Here is an 18,150-nt window from a genome sequence, read left to right on the forward strand (position 1 = left end):
GGCACTTGGGATCGTCCGCAGGATTGGGACTGTTACAGAGGTCGCCACGGAGCCCGCCGGAGCCACCGTTCCTGCTGCTGCTGCCGCTGCCCGAATCGGAACCGTCGGGCCGCAGCCGCCGGCAATGCCGCGAAGGAAGGTGAGAAACGGGAGAGGAGGGATGGCGGGTTTCTAAGGACAGTAGAGGGAGCAGCGTGACGCAGTAGGCCACGCCTCACAGCGCCAAGGTTCCAACTTCCCGTTCCCCCGAACCTAACTCAGCTATCCTCTCCTCTGTGCATAGCCAACAGAAAAATGTGGGCCCAAGCCTGGCCTCGGCCTAAGCTTGCAACTATTCCCGCCCTCTGCTTGCCTGGGTCGAAGGCGTTCTTATTGTTAATTGGTCCCTGGAACGTCTTGAAGCGTATTGATTGGCTGGTTACACCGCCTGTTTGGGCCCAACGGTCACCTCCCCGCATGCGGGGGTGGTGTCTGGACCCGCCCTAGCAATCTCCAATTGGCTGTAGCGACCGATCCCTCTTCTCCTAATTGGTCGGGCTTGGCAGTCTGTCCCGCGGGGGCGCGGCCTAGCAGGGCGTCGATTGGGCGGCGTGAATCCCCGCCCTTCCGGCTGAGGATGTTGATAGGTATGGAGGCGGGGTTTTGGAGATTCTTTCCTTTCCAGGTGGGGGCACAACAAAGCAGAGAACTGGGTGGTGGAGAAACAGCGCCCACCCTCCAGGGGATCCCGCCCAGGCCTGTTGCGTTCTAGCCACAATCTGCAGTTCTGCAGTGGCTAGAAAATGCTGTTCGAAAGTCAGAAACTTTCTAGAACTGTGAGGTCACCTACGAACACCCTCCTCCCCCGTCCCTTCTTTTTACAAGGGAACACATGGAAGTCTCAAGGGAGTGTCCCAAGCCCCTCGAAATGGGCGGTGGCCGAGCCGTAACTACAGAAACACGATTCAGTTCAACAAACGTTCATCGCCTGCCTGCTACCTGCTGATCGCTGGGGATTCCAGGCTCAATTAGGCGTGATCTCTGACTTAGCGGTGTTACTGTGTGATGGGGAAAGCGTGTATATAAAGAACTGAAGGAGGTAGTACATTTTCTGCTTCAAGGTACAGAGTGCTGTGGAGGGAAGTGAAGGAGCAATTAAATGTGCTCTGGGTAAGATGGGAAGCCGATTGGTAAAACCAGAGAGGAGCTGAGTTCAGGGCTGGGCGAGGAAGGCGCGGTCAGAGGTCAGGGATTCCCGACCCTGGGTAACTGGGCTGAGATGAGCCTTCGGGTTTCCCCTTCATCTTGGCGCTTTCCTCTGATTCTTTCAGGACCTTCATTCATCTCATTTCTCCACAGATTACCCTGAAATCTTTGGAAAACTAGGTGGTATTCGTGCTCATTCTGCGGAAGTCTTTAACCCCCCAGAGGCCTTCCGCTTTAAATGCTTTTTTAATGTCCCCTAAAATCACCTAGGTTGGCAGGTGGTGTTCATGGTAAGGCTGACCGAATGCAGGAGTAGTAGTGGTGCCTTGCAACGGGTCCCCAGGCCCCTTCTGCAGTCCCCAAATACCGTGAGTTCTCAAAGAGGCTTTTCAATAGCTTGTTTGGCAGCAAACCTGTCAGGCTTCTCACGGTCTTTATGTGTCTCATTTAGTCTGACTGTGCATTTTGCTGTAGAAATATGAATATGTTTGATTAGGGGTGTTATTTGTAAGCTGTACGCAAAGTATTCCTGTTCATAACATCTAAAAACTTTTCTCCTTTAAAAAAATTAACTTATTTGAGAGGCAGAGAAAGAAAGACAAAAACAGCTCCTATCTGCTGGTTCACACCTTGAATGCCCAAAACAGCCAGGGTTGTTCCAGGCTTAAAGCAGGGAGTGAGGAACTCAATCCGGGTCTCCCAACTGCTTAAGCCATCAGCTGCTGCCTCTCAGAGTGGGCGTTAGCAGGAAGTTGGAACCAGGCACGGTGGTAAGGGATGCTGGTATCCCAATCAGAAGCTGAACCTCTAGGTCAAAGGCCTGCTCCCTAAAATCTTAAAAATTATGAATTCCAACAGCCACTGGCCTTGAGGGTTTTGAATAAAGAATCGGGACTTGTAGTTTGAAATTTTTTATTGCTTTTAGCAAATATTCTTTCTTTTTTTAAACACTTATTCATTTATTTGAAAGGCAGAGTTAGAGGCAGAGGCAGAGAGAGGTCCTCCATCCACTGGCTCACTCCCCAAACGGTGGTAATGGCTGGAGCTGGGCCAGTCTGAAGCCAGGAGGCAGGAGCCTTCTCTGAGAGGGCCAGATCAGAAGTGGAGCAGCCGGGTCTCGAACCAGCGCCCATATGGGATGCTGGCACTGCAGGCAGCAGCTTACCTGCTACACCACAGAGCCGGCCTCGAAAATATTCTTTCCTTTCTGGTATAGTAAAGGGTATGTGGTAACATTCAGTCAGTACATTTTTCTTTATGGTTAATCACTCCTCAGGAGGCTAATACACTGACAAATACCTATTAATTGAAAAGATGATTTTTTTTAAAAGATGTATGTGTTATTTCAAAGACAGAGATGCAGAGAGAGAGAGAGAGAAAGAGAGAGATATCTTCCATCCTCTGGTTCACTCCCCAAACGGCTGCGACGGCTGGGCTAGGCCAGGAGACAGGGACTTCTTCCAGGTCTCCCATGTGGGTGCAGGGGTCCAAGCAGTTGGGCCATCTTCCAGTGCTTTCCCACTCCATTAGCAGAGAGCTGGATTGGAAGTGGAGCAGCCAGGACTTGAACTGGCGCCCATATGGGATGCCGGCATGGCAGGTGATGGCTTTACACGCTATGCCACAATGCCTGTCCCAAAAAGATGATTTTTAAAATCCTGCTTTTTTTTAAAGATATATTTTATTTATTTGAAAGAGAGTTAGAGGGAGAGGGAGAGGTTCTTCCATCTGCTGCTTCACTCCCCAAATGGAGCCAGGAGCCAGGAGTTTCTTCTGGGTCTCCCACGTGGGTGCAGGGACCCAAGGACTTGAGCCATCCTTCGCTGCTTTCCCAGGCACATTGGCAGGGAGCTGGATTAGAAGTGGAGCAGCCAGGACTCGAACCAGCATCCCTGCTAGCACTGAAGGCTGGGGCTTTAACCTGCTGTACCACAGCACTCCCCCAAAAATCCTGTTTTTGAATACTTCAGGGAGATAAATAATGCTTCATGTACACACAAGCAAGCTGCTGTTTTCAGCATTGTTGCATTTGTGTGGAGAACTTCAAGGATAGATGGCATGAAAAGGAAGAATTTTTATCTTTGTCTTTTTAAATTGTCTTGGGATTAGAATTGTGGGCCATAATATTTTGAAATAGTGTTTTCTAAAAAATATGATAGCTGTCCATGGAGACTTTGAACAAAGCTGCCCTACAGTGAAATGAGGCCTAGCATCGACACTTTTCACACTGACTTCAACCTAATATGTGGCTGTGTCAACCAGACCATGTTGAGTTGGGTCCTTTTCCGTCCAGTTTGTGGTACTGATGTCCAAATGGATTTGGTTCAGAATTAGTGATAATATAAGAATTCTTTATTTAACAAAAATGTCCTATTTGTAGGTTGCTCCATTTAAATATGCTAAACAAGATGAGGTAGGCTGTGTGCCGGGAGGGGAAATGCTCATAGACTCCTTTCTCAGGTTTGAACTTGGTGTTTCCAGCGTCACAGTGCATTTTATTTCCAGTGTTAATACAAACCCACAGAGTAAATGCGGCAGTGCTAATGTCTGGATCTATGGTGTTACAGAGGAATGCAGGCAGTAGTTCAGATGGAACCGAAGATTCCGATTTTTCTACAGATCTTGAGCACACAGATAGTTCAGAGAGCGATGGCACATCCCGACGGTCTGCACGCATCACCCGCTCCTCAGCCAGGCTGAGCCAAAGTTCTCAAGGTAAAAGCTTCATTCTCGTGACCGCTCCTCCCACTTACTCGGCATATTACTGTGCTGGTTAATGTGACAATGGTTCATTGACAAATGCAGAAGTAGCTGCTCTGTTGGTACTGCCCAGTTTATAGAGGCAAAGAAATAATGGCTGCTGTGTGAGTCATGTATGTGACGTTTGATTTCTTCTTAAAGATTTATTTTATTTATTTGAAAGTCAGAGTTACACAAAGAGAGAAGGAGAGGCAGAGAGAGAGAGAGAGAGGTCTTCCATCCGCTGGTTTACTTCCCAGTTGGCCACAATGGCCGGAGCTGCACCGATCCAAAGCCAGGAGCCAGGAGCTTCCTCTAGGTCTCCCACACGGGTGCAGGGGCCCAAGGACTTGAGCCATCTTCTGCTGCTTTCCCAGGCCATAGCAGAGAGCTGGATCGGATGTGGGGCAGCCAAGACTCAAACGGCGCCCAGATGGAATGCCGGTACTATAGGCGGCAGCTTTACCTGCTACACTGAGCACCAGCCCCTCAGGTTTTTTCTTTTTCTTTTTTTTTTCTATTTTAATAATTTATTTGAAAGGGAGAGAGCTTCCATCTACTGGTTTACTCCCCAAATGGCTGGAAGCCCAGAGCCCATAACTCCATTAGGTCTCCCATGTGGGTGCCAGGGGCCACATACTTGGCCCATCTGCTGCTGCTTTCCCACACCATTAGCATCAGCTGGGACTGAAACCAGCACTCACTTGGGATGTGGGCATCACAGGTGGCAGCTTAACCTGCTGGGCCACAGTACTGGTCCCTGATTTCTTTTTAGACTGGTATTCTCATCAGTAAAATGGGAATGTTACCTTTCACTTTCTGTTAAAAGATTTTAAGCTTAGGGACTTAACATAGTCACTGGAACTTACTATTTTTTGGAGGAGAACCACTACTTCTAAAACCATGTTTAATTCTGGAATGTAGTTCAAGACACTCTTGATAGATTTAAATAGAGCCAAATACCAGTGTGCAAATACCAAGAGTGTAGAATTGAGAATCTCAGAGACAGAACATGGTTGGAAGGACCTTTGGTGCATTTAGCCACCTGTTTTTAGATTTGGAGGGTGCTCTTAACCCCTCCAGCTCTGCTCCAGGGAGTCCCTGGTGAGGAAAGCTTACGAATTTCAGTTTTTTTCCTTTGGCGAATCTGTAAGATTAACATTATCTTAGGAGTTTTTAAAAACATTTAGTTATTTGAAAGGAAGATAGAGAGAGAGAGGAAAACAGATAGAGATCTCCCATCCGCTGGTTCATTCCCCACATTCCCGCAACAGTCGGTGCTGGGCTAGACTGAAGCCAGGAGCTAGGAACTCCATCTGGGTCTCTAACGTGGGTGGCAGGAACCCAAATACTTACAAAGTTATCATCTGCCTTGCAGGAGCATTAGGAAACTAGGTCGGAAGTGGAGGAACCAGGACTTGAACCAGCTCTCTAAGTGGCAGCTTAACCCACTGGGCCATAAAACTCACCCCTGTTTTGGGATTTGTTGTTTAAAATATGGTGAGGGGTCAGCATTGTGGCTCAGCTGCTGTTTGCAGTGCCAGCATCCCATATCGGAGTACTGGCACAAGTCCCAGCTGCTCTGCTTCCAGTCCAGCTTCCTAATAATGCAGCTTGGATGGCAGCAGAAGATGGTCCAAGTATTTGGGCCGTCCTGGCTCCTGGCCTCGGCCTGACCCGGTACTGGCTGTTGTGGCCATTTGGGGAGTGCACCACAGGTAGAAATTCTCTCTTCTCTGTCTCTCCCTCTCTCTCTGACACTTTGCCTTTCAAATCAATCAATCAGTAAAATTTTAAACTATTAAATTTTACCTTTGAATTTGTTTTAGTTCCTTTAAGTGTCATCAGGCTAAAGATACAAAAGAGCTGCTTCAAAATAGGTTTTGCCATCCAGAAGAACTTAAAAAGTTGTTTTCTTGTGTTACCTTCATGAATCTATTATAGTTTTGCATAAGGATATCAGAGAGGGTAATAAGAAAAAAAATAAGACCCTAAAGAAAGGATATTGTTATACTTTTAGTAGTAGAATATCTGTGTAGTAGAATATCTGTCTTATGGTGGGTTAGAGTGAGGGAAGAAAGAGAAGATGTAGCTAATATTTATAATCTGTGTTCCAGAGATCATGGTAAGTGTTTTATATACGTTATCTTACTTACTATTCTTCACCACAAATTATGAGGAATGTGCCACTAAGATTTTCCCTTTTTTGGTTTATAGATCAGGAAACAGGTTTTGAGAAATTAACTTGCCATACTTAGTTCATGTGGTGGAGTGAAACTGAATAAAATTCAGTCTTGACTTCAGAACCTAAACTATTAATGCTATGCTGTATTGCATATCTACACCAGAGCTAGGCTCCTTTGCTTATTTATTATTGGATAAAATAGCTATTTGGAGGATTTGTAGATTTTGTGAGGTATGAATAGGAGGAGGAGGAGCTGCATTCTGATAAATGATATAGGTGGTAACTAAAACAGATTTTCTTTATTTTATTGTCACTTAAAATTGGGATTAGATTCCAGCCCTGTTCGAAATTTGCAGTCTTTTGGCACGGAGGAGCCCGCTTACTCCACCCGAAGAGTGACGCGAAGTCAGCAGCAGCCCACCCCTGTGACTCCAAAAAAGTACCCCCTGCGCCAGACGCGCTCCTCCGGCTCAGAAACCGAGCAGGCGGTTGATTTTTCAGATAGAGGTGAGCGGGCAGGGTGTGCCTGGGTTAATTCTCTGTGAAGGAGGGCTTGAGTAATAACACACAATTCAGCCAAGTGAGTGCTGTTAGATTCCTTTTTCTTGTGATCCTGAGGACGGTTTGATACTAGAGTATTCTTTAGGTTCACAGTCGCTGGAGAATGTTAGATTGGATTTGTACTAGGAAAAAGGGACCGGGGCCCTCTCACCCACACATAAAGAAGGCTTGAACCAGATTTTCTTATGGCAGGCTTTTCATCCCATGCGTCCAAGTTTCTGAGTGAGAGTGGCTGTTAGTACGGGGATTATAAAGCTGTTGAGATTATGTAGTTCGCAGACCAAATTAGAGGCCTCAGAGCAGGGATTTAGAAGGTGGTGAGTTTCTTGTAGCTTGTAGACATGGTTCGTTGGTTTGCTTGCACAGTGTTTAAGATTTTTTTTCAGTTTTTTGCCACTATTTGAAAATATAGAGATTGCCTTTAGAAGCCTGGGCTAATAGTTTTGTTTTGTTTTTTAATTAAAATCTGGGAACATGGGGAGCCATGTACTCATAGTAATTGGCTGGAGTTGGATGGTTGTTGTCCCTTTCAGTGGATAATCTGTCTGTTTCGCCTTGCCCAGTCCCTGTGGGCATTTGGTTTGCAATTCCTGATTTGGAGCCTGGAATTTCGGGGTTGGATTGTTAGACTCCCAGGAGCTAACTCAGGAGTCTGCGTCCATTCACACACTCTCGGCAGGCCTGTTCAGTGTCATTCAGACAGAAAGATAGCCATTGTCTTAGTTGTGTGTCCTGTATATCTCCTGGATGATCATGTTTTAAAATTTTATTCCATTCAGTTTTTATTACCCATGATCAGGAGCCTGGGAGAAACACAGATAAGTGAAATCTATTAGGTAAACCCCAAATTTAATGTTATTGATAATTTAAAGTTACACAAAGGAATGGTGTTAGTGTCTTCATTTTCCATTTAGCCTTATAGCAGATAAGTAGCTAAAATTCACTGGTTAAACCATAGAAAAAAGACTTAGTAAGTCTGTAAACTTTTCTTTATAAATGAGCCCTATTCACAGGTTCTAGCAATTGCTTTTGTTTTAGAAACCAAAAATGCAGCTGACCATGATGAGTCACCACCTCGAACCCCGACTGGAAATGCACCTTCCTCGGAGTCTGACATAGACATCTCCAGCCCCAACGTGTCCCACGATGAGAGCATTGCCAAGGACATGTCCCTGAAGGACTCCGGCAGCGACCTTTCTCACCGCCCCAAGCGCCGTCGCTTCCACGAAAGCTACAACTTCAATATGAAGTGTCCTACACCAGGCTGCAACTCACTAGGTCAGTGTGCCAGCTTCCTGACCCCTCTGCTCGGTGGGTCTCAGTCTCCCTGAAGTTGGATCTCCCAGAAACATTGGGTGTTCTGCTTCTTGGGCTCTTCATTGGTCACATGGGCAAAATGAATTGTCCATTTGAATAAAAGGATTTCTGTTTCTTGGCCTGTTGTCCATAATGATAGATCTAGTTTTGAGGAAATTATGTTGAACCATTCAGTTTATTGAAAAATTTTTCCAGTGAAAAATTTCCTTTTTCCAAGTAAAAAAACAAAAGACTAATTATCTCCAACTGGCTCATTGTATGGCACCTGCTTCATACTTAATGTGTACTAGTGGCAGGTAAACTGGTGCGGGGTAGTGCCTGCATGGCCGTGCTGTTAAGGAAAGGAGAAAAACAGATTTCTTGTCAAGAAGCTCTGAAACTAAGAGACGACACATGAGACCTTGGCTTTTTGTGAGGGCAGTAGTTTTAGATCTTGGGGCTTTACATAATTGTTAAATATAAATTAGGGGTTGGCTTTGTGGCACAGTGGGTAAAGACACGACCTGCAGTGCCGGCATCCCACTTGGGTGCTGGTTCAAGTGCCAGCTGTTCCATTTCCGATCCAGCTCTTTTGCTATGGCCTGGAAAAGCAGTATAAGATGGCCCAAGTCCTTGGGCCCCTGCAACCACATACGAGACCTGGAAGAAGCTCCTGGCTTCAGATCTGCGCAGCTCCTGCTGTTGCAGCCAATTGGGGAGTGAACCAGTGAATGGAAGATCTCTCTCTCTCTCTCTGCCTCTCCTTCTCTCAGTAGCTCTGACTTTAAATAAATAAATCTTTTTTCTTTTTTCTTTTTTTTGACAGGCAGAGTTAGACAGTGAGAGAAAGAGAGACAGAGAGAAAGGTCTTCCTTCAGTTGGTTCACCCCCAAAATGGCTACTACGGCTGACAGGCTGCGCCGATCCAAAGCCAGGAGCCAGACACTTCTTCTGGTCTCCCATGTGGGTGCAGGGCCCAAGCACTTGGGCCATCCTCCACTGCCCTCCCGGGCCATAGCAGAGAGCTGGACTGGAAGAGGAGCAACTGGGACAGAATCCGGCGCTCCGACCGGGACTAGAACCTGGGGTGCCGGCACCACAGGTGGAGGATTAGCCAAATGAGCCTCAGCGCCGGCAAAAAAATAAATCTTTTTTTTTTTTTTTTAAGATTTATTTATTTATTTGAAAGTCAAAGTTACACAGAGAGAGGAGAGGTAGAGAGAGAGAGAGGTCTTCCATCCGTTGGTTCACTCCCCGTTGGCCACAGCAACTGGAGCTGGGCTGATCCGAAGCCGGGAGCCAGGAGCTTCTTCCGGGTCTCCCACATGGGTGCAGGGGCCCAAGGACTTGGGCCATCTTCTACTGCCTTCCCAGGCCATAGCAGAGAGCTGGACAGGAAGTGGAGCATCCGGGTCTCAAACCAGCGCCCATATGGGATGCCGGCGCTTTAGGCCAGGGCGTTAACCCACTGAGCCACAGCGCCGGCCCCCAAATAAATCTTAAAAAAAAAAAAAAAAATTAAGTTGGGCCTAGCCTGGTTTTGCTGGCTTTAAAAAAAAAAATTATAAGTAACATAAAAATATTTTGGGTTGGTGTTGGCACAGTGGGTTAAGCCACTGTGTGTAGCATTGGCACCCCATGTGGACACTGGTTTGAGTCCTGCTGTTTCATTTCCAATCCAGCTCCCTACCAGTGCGCTTGAGAAAGCAGCAGAGGATGGCTCAAGTGGTTGGGACCCTGTACCCATGTGGGAGACCCAGAAGAAACTTGTGGCTTTGGCCTGGCTCAGTCCCAGCCGTTGTGACCATTTGGGAAGTGAAATAGTGGATGGAAGACCTCTTTCTCTAACTCCTTCTTTCTCTCTGTAACTGCTTTTCAAATAAATAAAATTTTAAGAAAAATGTTTCTTTTCGGATATCTCATTTTGAAAATAACTTCTACCCATTACTGAAATGAAATAGTAAAACAGGTTTGTTGTAGAGAAAAAAACACTTTGAAGCTTAAGTCTTCTTCCTTGAGATTGAAGTTTTCCCTCTTTTTTACAGGACACCTTACAGGAAAACATGAGAGACATTTCTCCATCTCAGGATGCCCACTCTATCACAACCTCTCGGCTGACGAATGCAAGGTACTTGTGTTCTCACTCATTCAGCATACGCTTGTCGAGTGCTTGCTCGCTGGGCACTTTGCTAAACACTGGGGATTACAGTGATGAGCAAGGTGGGAAAGTTCTTTGTTGTTGTATGTAACACAGGGAACATAAGGAGCAATTGTCTTTTTTAGAAAGATAGTTGAACAGACAAGTAGAAAACTTACATCAGGAATGCTTTGAAAGAAATTAACAAGGAGATTATAGAGTACTTGAAACATCAACCACCAGTACATTGATACATTTTCCATTGAGAATTGACTTCAAAGATTAATAGGGACACATGTGACCTCAGTATTTATACAGTAGGCTCTCTTATAAATCTATGAAATCATTTTGCTTTTTAAATTTTTTTATAATTCTTTTCCTCTTTTCTCCATTTCTGCAGAATACTTTTTTCCTTTTTCTTACTCTTAAGCACACTTACTCTTGGCTAATTCATTTAAGATCTTGAAAACTACAGTTCCTAAATAACCTTTGGGTATTGGGGATAAAGTTGTTAGGAGTAAAGGCCAAGATCCTATATTTTATATTCCTGTATAGGTTTCCACTAGCAAGGATGAAGAACTAATTGTAGGGAAGAAAGAGTTGAAAAGGGTAACTAAATGGACTGTTCAGGAGTGTCTAGACAGGTTACCCAAACTGCATGCAGTCCTTGGGGTGTTTATTGTTCCCTTGCTAATGAAGCCAGCATCTCAGATTTATCCCTTTCTGTGCCAGTGCTGTTTTGAGGAAAATTAGATTCCCTGGGTGTTAATTCTTGATTCAGGGGTTGGTTCTCTTGTTTGCAAGTAGACTACAGTAGGGGTAAAACTTCTTCCTGTGTTGGGTCTTTCAGCAAAATGGAGTACTTCCGGTACTTAGGTGGACTACAAGGCTGAGGACCCTGTTCCTATTTTTCTTCATTCCAAATTCTTTGTAAACAGCAGTTTTCTTCTTGCTCTGTGTGGAGCTTCTCATTGTCTTCTCATTAGTCTGGGGCCAGACCGAAATAGGAACAGCTCTGCCAGTCTGCATCAGAGGCGGGCATTGGGAACTTCTTGGTCTGAAAATAACTGATGTTCCTGGAGGGCTGTCCTCTACTCTGTCTTCCAGTATAATGAGCTGAAACTGGGTTTACATCTCGTAAGGTAAAACTTTTCCTAAAAAATGTCTCTTCATTTTATTTGAAAGGCAGAGAAATAGACAGAAATCTGCCAAATGCCTGCAATGGTCAGGGTTGGGCCAGGCAAAAGCTGGGAGCCTAAGTGTGTGAGCCATCACCCACTGCCTCCCAGATGCGTCAGCAGGAAGCTGGTTTGAGAACAGACCTGGGACCTGACGCCAAGCACTCCACAATGGCTGCAGACATCCCAGACAGCGTCCTCACTGCACCGAACACCTGCACCAGCAGTTTCAGTCTGAGCAAGAAAATTCTGAAAAAAGGAAAACATTCCTGCAGTGAATCTTGCCTCTTTAGTTCCCTCTTCTTCACAAGGGGAATTGGGCTCATTGCAATCCACTGAAACGTGTGGAGGAGCAGGAGAATTATGGAAATATGATGTCTGTTGCGTTTAGAATGCCGCATGGAAAGATTAGACTAATGGCTCACATTTATAAAAAGCTCCAGAATCTTAAAAGCACCTGCACATACAGGATTGTTCTTGAGTTTCTCAGTAAACCTTTGTGGTCAGTGATATTACCATTTTTATTCAATCATATATGTTTTTGTGGCTGCATGTGCCAAATACTTTACAGCTATCAGGATTCAATGAATGAAAGACTGCATTCGGGACTGGAGCTGAGGGGTAGCAGATAAGGCCGCCGCCTGAAACACCAGCATCCCATACAGGCACCAGTTCAAGTCCCGGCTGCTCTTCTTATCCAGCTCTCTGTAATGTGCCAGAGGATTGATGGCCCAAGTCCTTGGGCTCCTGTACTCACATGGGAGACCTTGATGAAACTCCTGGCTCCTGGCTTTGGCTTGGCCCAGCCTCAGCCATTATGGCCATTTGGGGAGTGAACCAGCAGGTGGAAGCTCTAGCTCCCACACCCCCCACCCCCATCTGTAACTCTGCCTTTCAAATAAATCTTTAAAAGAAGAAGGAAAAAAGGCAGTAAGAGTAGCTATTTTTGGAGTGAGAGTTAGAGCACTGATGTTGCCAGGTTGGTCCAGGAAGACCTTCCTAAGGAATTGGAATTTGATCCGGCACATGGGTAATGGCAAAGAGGCAGTTGTATTTGGAACTGGGAGAAGACAGTCTAAGCAGAATAGTGAGCACAGTGGCCGTGAGGTGGGGATAAACTGCTGGGTTTGAGGGATTGAGAGTCTGCTTGTGTGGCTGGAGCATGATGGGAAATGAAGAAGCAGGATCCATCCAGGTCAGGAATGACCTTGCAGGCCTTGGCACAAGGAGTATGTTTTTATCCTCATAGCAGTGGGAAGCGTTTGGAGGGCTTGAACAAAGGCATAATATAATTTTTTAAAGATTTTTTATTTATTTGTTTGAGAGTTACAGACACAGAGAGGGAGAGATAAAGATCTTTCATCTGCTGTTCACTCCCCAAATGGCCACAACAGCCAGAGCTAAGCTGAGCTGAGCTGATCCAAAGCCAGGAGCCTGGAGCTTCCTCTGGGTCTCCCATGTGGGTGCAGGGGTGCAAGCACTTGGGCTATATTCCACTGCTTTTCCAGGCCATGAGCAGAGAGCTGGACAGGAAGAGGAGCAGCTGGGACTTGAACCGGCATGGGCACTGGTGCCACAGGTGGAGACTTAGCTCACTATGCTACAGCGTTGGCCACCATAATATAATTTCTTGAACTTTTACAAAGTGACAGCTTGCTGGCATATGGAAAGTGGACTGTGGTGGCAAGGGTTGCCATGGGGCACAGTGATTGGAAAGTTGCTCCAACAATGGGTGGTGGTGTGGACTCATGGTGTCAGTGGAGATTCTTAGTATAGGTTTGGTTCAGGATGTATTTTGGAGGGGAGCATGCTGCTAGACCAGCAGGTAGATTCAGTGTGAGAGAGGAGAATCAAGGATGACATTCTAGTTCTTAATCAGTTGTTTAGATAGCGTTGCCATTCGTAGATACCGAGAAGATTTGGGGTGGGGCATGTTTGTGGGGCATACTACTGTTTCTGTTTTGGCCACGCACAGTTCTTGTGAGGTTGAATAGGCAATTGAATATGAGTTCTCTATCCGTAGATGATGAAATGGGAACTATTGAGTGTTTTTTCTGTGTTATGTCAAGTAACTACAGAATTAATTCTGTATATAGAGTTGAACCTGGATTTTGTTGTTGTTTGTTTTTTGGTATTCTTTACTCTGTTCTTGCACTTCTGCAGTTTCTTATCTGTTGCACAGTGGAGAGGGGCCCAGTCTTGGATCATCAAACTTAACTAAAATCCTAACTTACCACCAATTTCTGTGACCATGTCACTTCTCTAATTCTCAGTTAATGGCTGAGAAAACCGAACATGAAGCATGCATTCTTTTCTTAAAGGGATTGTGGTTAAGTTTGAAGACCCTTTGAAAGTGAAAACATAGCACAAATTCAAGGGATTATTATTGTATTCTTATGCTTTAAGTAAACGTAGTCTTAGAAACAGGTGGATTTATTGACGTTGTTGATGGTTGCAGGTGAGAGCACAGAGCCGGGATAAGCAGATAGAAGAAAGGATGCTGTCCCACAGGCAAGATGACAACAACAGGCATGCAACCAGGCACCAGGTATGGGCCTTGTAAAGCACTGGCCACTCACAGTGGGAGAGCCGTGACTGGGATCTCCTTTGCCCCGTGAATGTCATTAGACACACTCGTGCCTCTTGTTCCAAGTCTCAATTACTGGTCTTACAGTCATGAACTCAGAATCGTGTTGCTTTGCAGATAGTAAATTTTTAACTTCTACTTTATAAATGAAGGAATCGTCCTATCTGTAATGGTAGTAGTAGTAGCAGTAAAAGATGATTTTGGTTCTCTGAAGGTGTGCTCTTGCTCCTTCATTTCCTCATTTTGCATCCTTTTTTAACCCATTTTAGTTTGCCTTCAAACCTCTGCACTCTGCTAGCACGTTTCCAAGTTCGCTTGACACTTGCTGACTGTCATTTTTCTTCTTTCCTTGATTTCCGAGAAGTGTCCTTGCTCTATCCTAATCCTCCTTCCGCCTCTGTGAGCAATCATGCAGCTTTGATTGCCCTTAATTCCTTATTCTCTGAATGCCCTTGGTCTTACTCTTGCTGTTTCCTGCCTGTGCCCCGTACCTGCGTTTATCATTCAAGACCTTGTGCAGCCCTCAGCTGCGGTAGGGGCTCTTCCAGATCTTCTCCCACCACTAGTGAATTTCCTTCTCATTCATTCCCACTGTAATGTTCTCAGTCCTAGCTTTCATTATCTGGTGTTCGTAGACCATCATCTAGGTGTCTGGTCTTGCTGTTAGCTCATAGGTGGATAGATGAGGAAGCAGTTCAGCTTTGAATCCATACGATGTGAATTTGAATGATTCTGTTACCCTGGCTCGTTTTCCTGGGCAGATCAGCTGACTTCCCTCAGCTTTATTTCCTTGTTAATACAAAGAGGTGAATGATGCCTGCCTGGCAAGGGAGTCAGCAGATTTCTGTTTGTAAAGCTTCTGTCTCCAGTGGTTGGCAGGTAAAAAGCCCTCAGTAAGAGGCAGCTACCTTTTCTTCATTGTCTCTCCAGGGTTTTATTCTTAACCAGTTTGTCTGCTTTTGTTTATTTTAATATAACTCTTAATAAGATCAGTAAGCATGACTTGGAAAACAGTGAGCATTCTTAAATATTTATTGCATTGCGGTTATCTTTGTTTTATTCCTGTTGCTTTGGTGGAGATGTTGTTCCTTTATTCATGTTAAAATAAGTTTGCGTTCTTGAACCTATATGTAACTGGGAGTAGAAATAGTGGTTTAGATGATGAAAGAGCCTAATAATTTCGGATTTTTAAATTGACACATTATTCAGTGTGGTTGTAACATTTCTGGTGTTTTTTCCCCTACCTTTATTTATTATTATTTTTTAATGCTTGGTCTTTCATTGTGAAGCTTTATCATGAGTTATCTGGCTGGCTTCTCACTTTTCACTGTTTGCCTTTTAGGCCCCCACCGAGAGGCAGCTGCGATATAAGGAAAAGGTGGCTGAACTCAGGAAGAAAAGAAACTCTGGCCTGAGCAAAGAACAGAAAGAGAAGTATATGGTGAGGAGGAGTTAACTGTTTCGTTAGCAGGAACTCTGCTCTTACAGCTGGTTCCTTGTGCTTTCTAAGCCTCTGCCTTTCAGACTTGTAGTTCGGCGTTCTCACTCCAAGGGAACGGGAAGTGAACGCCAGGTGACTTTTCTCTGCAAGTGTGGAACTCACTGTAATCCCCCAAAACTGGGCTGGTGAGACTGGAAACAGGAGGCCTTAGAAAAGTGAAATACAGTTTACTAAATTTTAGTTGATTTTAACTTATTTAGAAGGGATGGGCATTGTGGTATGGTGAGTTAAGACACAGCCCAGACATCCGTGTCCCGTATTGAGAGTCCAGGGATCAAATCCTGCCTCCGCTTCTGATCCAGCTTCTTGTCAGTGCACCCAGGAAGCAGCAAATGGTGGCTTTAATACTTGGGTTCCTGCTACCCAAGTGGACTACATGGATGGAGTTTCCTGGCTCCTGGCTTTGGCCTGGCCCAACCCTGGCTGTTTTTATGGACATTTAGGGAGTGAACCCAAGAGATGGGAGATTTCTTATCTCTCTGAACTTTCCTTTCTTTCGTTTTGCTTTTCAAATAGATAAGTAAATAGAACCTTAAAAATACAGAAGAAAAAACCTCATTTTTAGTGTTTTTTTTTTTTTTTTTTTGACAGGCAGAGTGGACAGTGAGAGAGAGAGAGACAGAGAGAAAGGTCTTCCTTTTGCCGTTGGTTCACCCTCCAATGGCCGCCGCGGTAGCGCGCTGCGGCCGGCGCACCGCGCTGTTCCGATGGCAGGAGCCAGGTGCTTATCCTGGTCTCCCATGGGGTGCAGAGCCCAAACACTTGGGCTATCCTCCACTGCACTCCCTGGCCACAGCAGAGAGCTGGCCTGGAAGAGGGGCAACCGGGACAGGATCGGTGCCCCAACCGGGACTAGAACCCGGTGTGCCGGCGCCGCAAGGCGGAGGATTAGCCTGTTGAGCCACGGCGCCGGCCTAGTGTTTTTTTTTTTTAAGATTTTATTTATTTATTTGAGAGGTAGAGTTACAGACAAAGAGAGGGAGGGGGATGAGAGAGAGAGAGAGAGAGAGATCTTCCATGTGCTGATTCACTCCCCAAATGGCCACAACCAGTGGAGCTGATCCAAGACCAGGAGCCAGGAGCTTCTGCTGGATCTTCCACACAGGTGCAGGGGCTCAGGAAGAAAAGAAACTCTGGCCTGAGCAAAGAACAGAAAGAGAAGTATATGGTGAGGAGGAGTTAACTGTTTCGTTAGCAGGAACTCTGCTCTTACAGCTGGTTCCTTGTGCTTTCTAAGCCTCTGCCTTTCAGACTTGGGCCATTTCCCACTGCTTCCCCAGGCCATAGCAGAGAGCTGGATCAGAAGAGGAGTAGCCAGTGCTAGAACTGGCACCCATATGGGATTCTGGCACTGCAGGCAGAGGCTTAGCTCACTACACCACAGCACCAGCCCCAAGATTTTATTTATTTGAAAGGCAGAATTAGGGAGAGACAGAGGGTGAGAAAGGTCTTCCATCCACTGATTTACTTCCCCATTGGCTACAACAGCTGGGGTTGGGCCAGGCTGAAGCCAGGAGCTCTTCTTCCAGGTCTCCCATGTGGGAACCTGGGGCCCAAGCACTTGGGCTATGTTCTGCTACTTTCCCAGGCGCATTAGCAGGGAGCTGGATTGGAAGTGGAGTAACCGGGACTGGAACCAGCACCCAGATGGGATGGTGGCGCTGCAGGCAGCAGCTTAACCTGCTGTGCCACAGTGCCAGCCCCCTATCTTAGCGTATTTTTAAAAATTGATTATTTGAGAGATAGAAACTGATAGGCAGAGAGAGAGAGAGTGCGTGAGCTTCTATACACTGGCTCACTTCCCAAATATTAACAGTGTCCCTTAGCCAGGGCCAAAGTTTGGAGCCGGGTACTCAATCCAAGTCTCCCACGTGGGTAGCAGAAATTCATTCACTGGAACAATCACCACTGCCTACCAGAGTCTGCATTAGCAGGAAGCTGGAGTCATGAGCCAGCAACTATTGAACCCAGAAATTCCAATATGGGATGCAGGAGTCTTGACCGCTAAACCAAATGCTCACCTCCAGAATTTAAATTTTTAAAACCTCAATCCACAGTTGTTTGTAAACTGTGCTGTAATTTTAAAGGGTTAAATTTACTCACTAAAACAAACACTATGACTTTGACAATGTCTCTAAAGTTAAAAATATTCAAGCTTAGCTATAGTCCACTTATTTTAATGGAAAAATGAATTTCCTCCCAGATCAAAGGTATTAAATAACGGGTACTGTAATAGTTTTTTGGTAGTACTTTAACATTTAGATTAAAACTAAATAGTACTTGCCGGCGCCGTGGCTCAACAGGCTAATCCTCCGCCTAGTGGCGCCGGCACACCGGGTTCTAGTCCCAGTTGGGGCGCCGGATTCTGTCCCAGTTGCCCCTCTTCCAGGCCAGCTCTCTGCTGTGGCCCGGGAGTGCAGTGGAGGGTGGCCCAAGTCCTTGGGCCCTGCACCAGACCAGGAGAAGCACCTGGCTCCTGCCTTCGGATCAGCGCGGTGCATTGGCCACGGCGGCCATTGGAGGGTGAACCAACGGCAAAAGGAAGACCTTTCTCTCTCTCTCTCTCTCTCACTGTCCATTCTGCCTGTCAAAAATAAATAAAAAGCTAAATAGTACTTTAACATTTAAAGTAAATTTAAATAGTTACAACCAACTTTAAAAATAACAGACAATTGTAATAGAGAATATGGAACAATTAAAAGTGTACAGAAGGGGCCAGCACTATGGTGAAGTGGGTTAAGCCAGCGCCTGCTGTGCCAGCATCCTATATGGGTGCCGGTT

At 45.7% G+C, this 18,150-nt stretch overlaps 1 protein-coding gene across 2 annotated transcripts in view; it reads left to right on the forward strand.

Annotated features, from left to right (window-relative positions):
• The first annotated feature begins 11 nt into the window (after positions 1-11).
• Positions 12-18,150, forward strand: part of KAT7 (lysine acetyltransferase 7) — a 33,570-nt gene continuing 15,431 nt past the window's right edge. Inside the window, exons 1-7 of one of the 2 annotated variants that reach the window (XM_062175515.1) lie at positions 14-139; positions 3,753-3,900; positions 6,440-6,616; positions 7,709-7,948; positions 10,012-10,094; positions 13,740-13,829; positions 15,211-15,309. In XM_062175515.1, coding sequence (XP_062031499.1) covers positions 125-139; positions 3,753-3,900; positions 6,440-6,616; positions 7,709-7,948; positions 10,012-10,094; positions 13,740-13,829; positions 15,211-15,309 — 852 coding nt within the window. In that variant the 5' untranslated portion in view covers positions 14-124. Of the gene's footprint in view, positions 140-3,752; positions 3,901-6,439; positions 6,617-7,708; positions 7,949-10,011; positions 10,095-13,739; positions 13,830-15,210; positions 15,310-18,150 lie in introns of both variants that reach the window. The other variant, XM_062175516.1, reaches the window with a different exon arrangement.

Source organism: Lepus europaeus, chromosome 18 (genome assembly GCF_033115175.1).
Source record: "Lepus europaeus isolate LE1 chromosome 18, mLepTim1.pri, whole genome shotgun sequence".
Classification (NCBI taxonomy): Eukaryota; Metazoa; Chordata; class Mammalia; order Lagomorpha; family Leporidae; genus Lepus; species Lepus europaeus.